This window comes from Eimeria acervulina, genomic scaffold (genome assembly GCF_000499425.1).
Source record: "Eimeria acervulina Houghton genomic scaffold, Eah_scaff1274, whole genome shotgun sequence".
Classification (NCBI taxonomy): domain Eukaryota; phylum Apicomplexa; class Conoidasida; order Eucoccidiorida; family Eimeriidae; genus Eimeria; species Eimeria acervulina.
Genome location: NW_013549314.1, coordinates 1 through 8,441, shown reverse-complemented (window position 1 = coordinate 8,441; position 8,441 = coordinate 1). Strand labels below are relative to the sequence as shown.

General features: G+C 51.4%; 2 protein-coding genes across 2 annotated transcripts; one reads left to right on the top strand and one right to left on the bottom strand.

The window, feature by feature from the left end:
* Nucleotides 1-234: 234 nt before the first annotated feature.
* EAH_00057900 (Fructose-bisphosphate aldolase , related) lies at nucleotides 235-1,047 on the top strand (the record flags this gene model as incomplete). The annotated part of the gene is made up of 1 exon (XM_013393694.1): nucleotides 235-1,047. The coding sequence occupies one exon, from the start codon at nucleotides 235-237 to the stop codon at nucleotides 1,045-1,047; it is 813 nt and encodes a 270-aa protein (XP_013249148.1).
* A 1,661-nt stretch (nucleotides 1,048-2,708) lies between these two features.
* Nucleotides 2,709-5,222, bottom strand: EAH_00057890 (polyadenylate-binding protein, putative; the record flags this gene model as incomplete). The annotated part of the gene is made up of 1 exon (XM_013393693.1): nucleotides 2,709-5,222. One exon carries the CDS (start codon nucleotides 5,220-5,222, stop codon nucleotides 2,709-2,711), a length of 2,514 nt encoding a protein of 837 aa, XP_013249147.1.
* Nucleotides 5,223-8,441: the final 3,219 nt, after the last annotated feature.

Here is an 8,441-nt window from a genome sequence, read left to right as displayed (position 1 = left end):
ATAGGGTGCTAGAGCTTGCAGCATTGAAGTACAAGTGCTGCTGCCGATGCTGCTGTATGTTTTGTTATAGGCACAATTGCAAAGCGTTTTGCTTCCATTGGAGTAGAGAACACCGAGGCTAATCGTGCATTCTACAGAGGTCTGTTGTTTACAACAAAGGGGTTGGGTGAGTACTGCAGCGGTGCGATATTGTTTGAAGAGACTCTGTACCAGAAGAGCCCTGAGGGAGTTCCTATGGTTGAGCTTCTGAAGAAGGAGAACATCATTCCGGGTATTAAGGTAGATAAGGGTCTGGAAGAGATCCCCTGCACAGATGGGGAGCAAGCAACAATGGGTCTTGATGGATTGAGCGAGCGCTGCAAGCGCTACTACGAGGCTGGAGCCCGCTTCGCAAAGTGGAGAGCTGTGCTTCAGATCGATGAAGCGAAGGGCAAGCCTTCCGAGCAATCTATTTCTGAAGTTGCCTATGGTCTCGCACGTTATGCTGCTATCTGCCAGAAGAACAAGCTGGTTCCCATTGTAGAACCTGAGATCTTGACAGACGGATCTCATGATATCCGCCACTGCGCTGCTGTTACAGAGCGCGTCTTGTCTCACGTATTCAGAGAGCTGCAGAAACAGAAGGTGCTGCTAGAAGGTGCTCTGTTGAAGCCTAACATGGTTACTCCTGGTGCTCAGGGCCCTAAGGCCACTCCTCAAGAGATTGCTCTCTTCACCGTCCGTGCTCTTTCTCGCACTGTCCCTCCTGCTCTACCTGGAGTAATGTTCCTCTCTGGAGGCCAGTCTGAAGAAGAAGCTTCTCTTAACTTAGATGCAATGAACCGTATGGGACCCCACCCATGGAAGCTTTCCTTCTCTTATGGAAGAGCTCTTCAGGCCTCTTGCTTAAAGCGCTGGTCTGGAAAGAGTGAGAACAAGCAGGCAGCTCAAGAGACACTCCTTCAGAGGGCTAAGGCAAACAGCGATGCTCAGCTCGGCAAGTATGCAGGAGGTGCTGGAGGAGCAGAGGCTGCCGCTTCTCTCTATGAAAAGAAATACATCTACTAAATGCATTCATCCACACATTGATATATCTATCTTACACCCAACAACAGCAAGCTAACAGCTAGCTATCTAGCTAGCAAGCTAGCTGGCTAACCAGCTAGCTACCCAGCTAGCTAGCTAGCTAGTTAACTTATTTTGTTATTTAAAGGACGGGGAGGTTGGCATGTTTTAAATCTTCAGAGGCGTTGGGAAAAGAATTAGCACAGAGAAAGAGACGGACAGATATTAGGCAGGGTTTAGGTTTATATTAGGGTTTAGGGTTTAGAGAGGGAGGCAAGCTGTATCCTGTAGATAGATACGCATAGCAGCAGCAGAGCAACAGTACGGGAAGGCATGCAGCAGTGAAAGAGCAGCAAGGAGGAAGTGAGCGACTCACAGCAACAGCGAGACAAGAGGAGAGACACCTGATGAATGATACAGAATAAAGAGTTCAGTGCATAGAGGAGACAGGGGAGAGCCAACGCAAACGGCAGCTGTCTCTGGCTAGGAGACAGTAAGACAGATACGAGAGAGCATATAGTATAGAGGTAGGAACACAGACAAGAGCAGAAGCACACACCATCCGTTGTATATATATGTTTTTAGAGACATGATTGGAGTGCAAGAGAAAGAAGACAGATAAATGAGAGCCCCCAGCGACAACGAGCGACTGACGCTCTCTGCTTTTGTTTCTGTAGCCTTTTCCCTGCTGTCTCTCACTTGTTTCTGTGTATATCTGCTGCTATCGGTAGTATCTGCTTGTTCATCTGCTGCTGTTTGCAGACTTCTTCCGTCTCCTTCCTCCTCCTAACCTCTTTGTTTGCATTCTTTACCTTCCTTCCCTGTCTGTCTCTGTCTACGCTATCTTCTCTACTCATCTATTATATTATTTCTCTCTAAAATTATACTCTATGTCTCAGTGTGTCTACACCTTCTTGCTTGTTGTACCGATTGAAGGTGGCCATAATAAAGTTTGTCTCTTTTTTGTTTTTTTGCTTTTTCTTTTTTTTTGTATTAAATACCCCCACCCCACCTCTAGATAAATAGATGCAACCCTAGACAGCAGCAGCATAGCCTGCCGCTGCTGCTGTTGCTGCCGCTGCTGCTGCCCTAGTGCAGCAGCAAGTGCTGCTGCTGTTGCTATCAGCGAAAACGAAGCCCCTGCTGCCGCGCAGCACTGGCTTCTGAGGGCAAGGAGACAAAAATCTAAAGAGGAGACTGCAGCAGCAAAGGCCTCCTCTCCCTCATCGTCTGTCTCCCGATCATTGATCCATGCAGAGGCTGCTGCTGCTGCTGCAACACAGCAGCCGCAGCAGCAAGCCACGCCCCTCTCCACTCACACTCCTTTAAATCCTATTCGCTTGTCTGTCTGTCTTTGCAGCCTCTTGCTGCAGCACTGCTGCGTCCCCCAGTCTCGAGGCTCTGGTTCAACCTTCTTAAACAGCAGCTGCACCTGCTGCTGCTGCTGTTGCTGCTGCAGCTCCTGTTGCTGCAGCAGCGCGAAGCTCTGATGAAGCTGCTGCTGGAGACAACACGAGTTACTACATGGCCTCAGAAGGGCTCCCAAGGTCCCCCCAGTGCCCCTCTGCTTCGCGCTTCGCATCTGTTGCTGCCCTTGCCGCTGCCGCTGCTGCTGCTGCTGCTGCTGCACTTGCTGCTGCTGCGGCCTTCATGCGTTGTGGCGCTTAGTTGGCCCCTCGGAGTACGCCGAGGGCCTCTTCAATTTTATTCTTTAGTTGCGTTTCGCTCTCTAACAGAATAAGCAGCTCGCTGTTATCCATCTCTAGCATCATTCCTGTGATCTTCCCTGCTAACTCTGGCTGATGTCTAGCAATAAGAGGGAAGAGCCTCTCTCCTAGCATTTGCTTCTGCATAGAAGGCTGTGCTGCTGCTAGTGCTGCTGCTGTTAATGGGGCCTCGGGCGACAGAAGCACGTGTGCAGCTTCCAGAGGCTGCTGCTGCTGCTGCTGCACGTGCAGAGGCGGTGGCGGCTGCTGTGGCTGCTGCTGCTGATCCACACGAGGATTCCTCACCTGAGGAGTGAATTTGAACGACCCTCCTCCGGGCAGCTGCTGCTGCTGCTTCAGCAGCTGCTGCTGCTGCTGCTTCGCGCTTCCTGCGGCTCCACCGCGTGCTGCTCTGTGTGTAGGTGCGCCGCGTTGCTGCTGCATGATAGGCTGCTGCTGCTGCTGCTGCTGGAGGGAGACCTGCAGCGCCGCTGCTGCAGCAACGGCAGATTGAGGCGCGTAGATATGCTGCAGCGCAGCAGGGGGAATGCCCCGCTGCAGCGCCAGCCCTTGCTGCTGGAGCTGCTGCTGCTGCTGCCTGCCGGCCCACGGCAAGACAGCCATATGCGACTGTGCAGGGTACATCATTGCTCGCTGCTGATAAGCAGCAACACCTGGGAGAGCAGCAGCAGCACCTGGATAGCTTACATGCCCAGGCACTGCAGCAGCAGCTCCCTGCCTCAGCTGCGGCATACGGAAGCGCTGCTGCAATCTCTGCAGTCTTTGTTCTCTTCTCTCCGCGAGCCCGGTGTATAGAGGCTTCCCATTAATATACTTCAAGTGCATCTCTGCTACAGCTTTGCTTGCATCATCTGGGGAGACAAAACAAACAAAGCCGAAGCCTCTAGAAACCCCCTTCTCATCGCGCATAACCTTCACGCTGCTTGTTGGGCCGAAGGGCTCGAACAACTCTCTTAACTTATCATCATCTACGGAGTTATCTAGATTCTTAACGTATAAGTTTACTCCTCTGTAACGCTCCCCTCGTTCTTGCTGCTGCTGCTCGTACTTCATGCGGAGCGCTGCAGCACGCTGGGCCCTCGATTGATGCGGCCCCACAAACAGAATCATCTCGTCGCTGCTGCTGCTGCTGTTGTTGTTGTTGCTGCTGCTGCTCTCCCCTGCCTCTCCTGAGGCGCCTGAACCGTTTGCTGTGCTGCTGCCGTTGCTGCTGTTGGTGCTGTTGCTGCTGTTGGTATTTCCTGCAGCTGCTGCATCTTTTGTCTTAGCTGCTCCATCTTCCGCTTCTCCTTCTGCTGCAGGTGAAGTTGTCTGTGTTGCTGCTGCTGCATCGCTCGATGCTGCAGAAGAAGTCTCCTTAAAGCCCTCTGAATTAACTACCTTCCCATTAAGGGTTTGTACACAAGCCTTTGCTGAGTCATGCTCTGCATAGTTGCAGAAAGCAAAGAGGCGACCCTTCGGATCCTGCTTAACTAACAAGCTCGTAATCTCTCCAAAGGGCTCTAATATAGGGCGCAGTGCATCAGCATCCTGCCAGCAACGAGGGAGGTTCTTCAGATAAACATTTGTATATCTATGAGTGCTTGCATTTTCTCTTTCTGAACGCGTTACGAAGGGCCCCACATAGACTGTCTTTCCGCCTATAAGCATACCATTAACTTTTTCAATTGCATTTCTTGCAGAGGCTTCGCTTTCATAATGAACAAACCCATATCCTTTACTGCGGTTAGCCTCATCTACACCCACCTTACAGCTTAAGATATTACCAAAGAGAGAGAAGGTGTCATACAGCGCTTTATTGTCTATACTTCGATCGAGATTCTTAACAAATACATTCCCACTGCCACTCTTACGTAAGGTAGGGTCTCGTTGGCTCCACATAATGCGGCAAGGCTGCCCTCTGATTAAAGTATAATTAAGCGCGTCTAGAGAGCGCTCAGCGTCCTGCAAGGTTTGATAGTTAACATACGCATACCCGAGACTTCTGCGAGTAACGCTGTCTCTGCACACTCGAATAGAGGTAACTGGGCCCACTGAATTAAATACTTCGAACAACATAGCCTCAGTAACGTCGGGGTGTAGATCTCCTATATACAAAGACGGAGATACATAAGTCGGGTGGGAGCTAACAGGTAGAGTATGCGTATGAGCCGTCGTGGAGACCTGCTGCTGAGACGGCTGAGGAGGTGGCTGCTGTTGCTGTTGCTGCTGCTGAGATCCTGCCTGCTGCTGCACCTGCGACAACTGCTGCTGATTTGCCGGATCTTGCTGCTGCTGCGGAGGAGGCTGCTGAGATGGAACCGGCTGCGCTGACCCGCCTACTAAGGGCGAAGAACCCTGCAGCGGCTGCGCACCGGGGAGCGGTGGCTGCTGGACTGCTGCTGCTGCTGCTGAGCCCGGTTGCTGCTGCTGCAGCACAGCAGGCGTAGGGGAGAGATGACCGGCGGACATCTTCGCGGGTTGCAACGAAGACAGCAACAATACAAAAGAAGAGGCAAGAAATTCAAAAAGCAAGCGTCTGCTCCAGCTCTACGGCTATGTTGTGGGGGCCAGAGCACGTGCCGCAGCAGCAGCAGCAGCAGCAGCAGCAGCAGAGGCGGCGGCACCAAGGGCAGCAGCCCGAAAACCGTCAAATCGCAACGCACAGAATTAAGCGAATAAAAAGAAAAGCAAAGAACGCTGAAGCTGCAAACCGAGAGACAAACCCACGGACTGCAGCAGCTGCTGCTGCTCCCCAACGCACAGAGGAGGTGAGGGAGACAGAGACAAAAGAGCTCCTGATGTTGTAGCTTTCGCTGTTGCTGCAGTTAATATTGCAGCAGTTACTGCGCTGCAGCAGCAAACGACCAGGCCAGCGACTGCTCCTGCTGCTGCCGTCCGCGCTGCTGTGTTGCTGCTGCTGCTGTTGCTGCTGCGGGGGGCCGCAGCAACGGACAGGGCGTAGAACAGAGGAGCTGCAGCAGTACTTGCAGCCTTCGCAAAGAAAATGGTTTGCTTTGAAGAGAACAAAGCGGAAGAGGTAAAAACAAGAAACAAGAGAGACAGAAGGCGAGACAGACGGCCAGGTGCAGGCAACCCAACAATTAGAGAGCAGTACAAGGGGTATTATGCAATACTCCGGTTCTTAGGGCAAGAGCAGCAAGCAAAGAGAATCTTTCTCTAGACTCCAGCAGCAAAATAGCACAAAACAACAACACAAGCACCGCAACGAGGCCCATACTGCGCTAGATTCGTGGCCAGCAGCGCAGCCCTACTGCTGCTGCTAGAGGGGTGTGCTGCTGCTGCTGCTGCTGCAGCAGCTGGGTGATAAACTGCTGCTGCTGCAGTAACCGGTGTTGCTGTTGGTGTCCAGCAGCTGCTCAGAAGGGCTCAGCTTCACGAATTTAATTGTTAAATTGTTATTTAATTCTCTTCTTCGTATTTTTCCCTTTTTTTCTTCTCCTTTTAGCCTAACCAACTCCTCTATATGCACACCCGTGCGGCTCTGCGGCCGCGTCGGTGTTTGGCTGTACACGCTGCGCGGGGCAGCTAGGGTTGCACTAGAGAAGAGGTGTTTAAAAGAAAAGTTTTTCTGCTTTTTAGGTCTTTTAAATGATATTAATTGCATTTTATATCCAAATAACAGGAAAGCTGCCTCTTAATGCTTGAAGCAGCGCTGCATAAAATGTACAACCCCCCACGCCCCACCTGAGCAGTGCCCCGCAGTTAGCGTTGCGGGTCTCTTGCTGTCTGATGTCCGTTTAAAAAAGAAGTTAAGGTTGTCTTTAGGTATAATTTATTTGAAATAATGAGCAACAAGTCACCTTCTGGTCACCTCAACGAACATTTATTCAATTTTACTCTATTCGTTTGCTGCCGCGTACGACTCTTATGCTATTTTGCTAAACTACTGCAGCATATGCTCTGTGTTAGTAGATGAACAGTTACTTCCGCATAGTAGACAGCCTGCAAGCAAGTAGAAGTACAACGATTGTCTACCTTGTTAGCGCAGACAGTAACATGGGGATTGAGGGGTTTTGTTGTACTTGCACGTTAAGGGGCCTTAAAAGCATTGGTTGCTGCGAGGCCCTCGCAACTCGTCTCCGGCCGCCTCCACTTCTCCACCCCGGTACCCTTATGTCGCTGTACCCAAAACATCTGTGCACCGGAGAACAAAACAGATGTCTTTTAGGAAGTAATAGATGGAGGCGTGTGGCGGGTGTGCTGCTCGCGACGGCCCTAGGCAGAAGTAGCGAACTATCGCTCCCCCTAGTAGTGCCTGAAGTCAGCCGGATATTGAACCTGTGGTTCTCGGGCTTGTCAGTGACATCCCCGACCAAAAGAAGATGAAAAGCGGCAATACGCAGCAGCTGGATAATTCGCCTCCCAGCAAGCCAGGGGCAACCTCCGAGTTCGCAAGAGCAGGCAAAGCGATCAAGGAAACGCCGTGACCCAAGGCGACGTCCGGCATAATTGTGCTGAAATTGACAGCCGCTCCCTCAAGTCCGCATCAAGTCAACTCTGCACTACTAGACACAGGCGACGAAGTGGACCTGGTATCGAAGGCTACGGCAAGGAAGTGTAGTTCAGTTTACTTATTGGCGCAGTTTCTGCGACAAAGTTTCGCCGGTGGCAGACGGGAGACGACAACCGGTGTAGCTAAGGGCATACACTGAGAGCCCAATTCAGGAGTGGGCATATTACGACCATGCAAAGCGTCTATGTTGGGCCAGTTCACCACATCACCCTCAACCGTTTTGAATACAACCCCGCTCAGTACAAGGGCAGGAGGTGGCGCGCGCCGACTGCAAGCCCCACAACGAAATCACGGAGAAGCAGAAGTTCCCGATGGCTCAGGCAAAAACGCACTGCTTAGCCGCTTGCATGGTTCAGCACTCTATCCCCCTTTCATTTTTTCTGGCGTGTTTTAGAAAACCTCAGAAGAGTCGGACGACAGGGACAGGAGTACATCCCATAGTGACACTTCAAACTGGAGTACACGTGCGTTCCCTTTAAACTCGTGAATTGGTCTGCCAACCTCATCAAGATTTCTGAAGACCAGTTTACAAGGGATGGGTGACTACATTCAAGCACGACATTCCTTGTCAGCCGGAGGGTGCAGGAGCATCTGCACACCTGCAGCGTACCGTGCCACTGTTACGCGAGGTGCAGTGGTTTGAAAAGGCACTCAGGCATTCGTTTTTCATGCTAGCATTTAGATGGCCAGAGTTTTGTATCGCTGCAGCAGGAGTCAAGCTAGATTCCAACAAGAAAGAGGGCATTTGAAGGTAGCCGCTTCTCCTACCTGCTCGCACGAACGCTTAGGAGTCCTTCGTTTTTGCGTTGTCCTAACCGAAGTTTATACCCATGTTCGCTTGCCTTCCCATCACTCTACAGAATCAACTAGAGAAGTACAAACAACTTTTTTGGAGAGATGCGGAAGAAGGAACTGAGGAAAACCTCATCAGACACCTGACATTGTCTGGTACTCGCGCTCCCTGAATTTGACGAAGCCGTCTTCCAAACAGCCGATGCCAGTGACACAGAAAACAGAGCGACGCTTTTGCAGCAGTCCAACGAACCAAAAGACACTTTGGAATAATCGCCTGCTTTCCATACCCTTCCAGGGGAAGAGCGCAGAAGAATCCGGTACTTGAGATGGAGCTCTATGCGGTCTGGAGAGGACTAAAG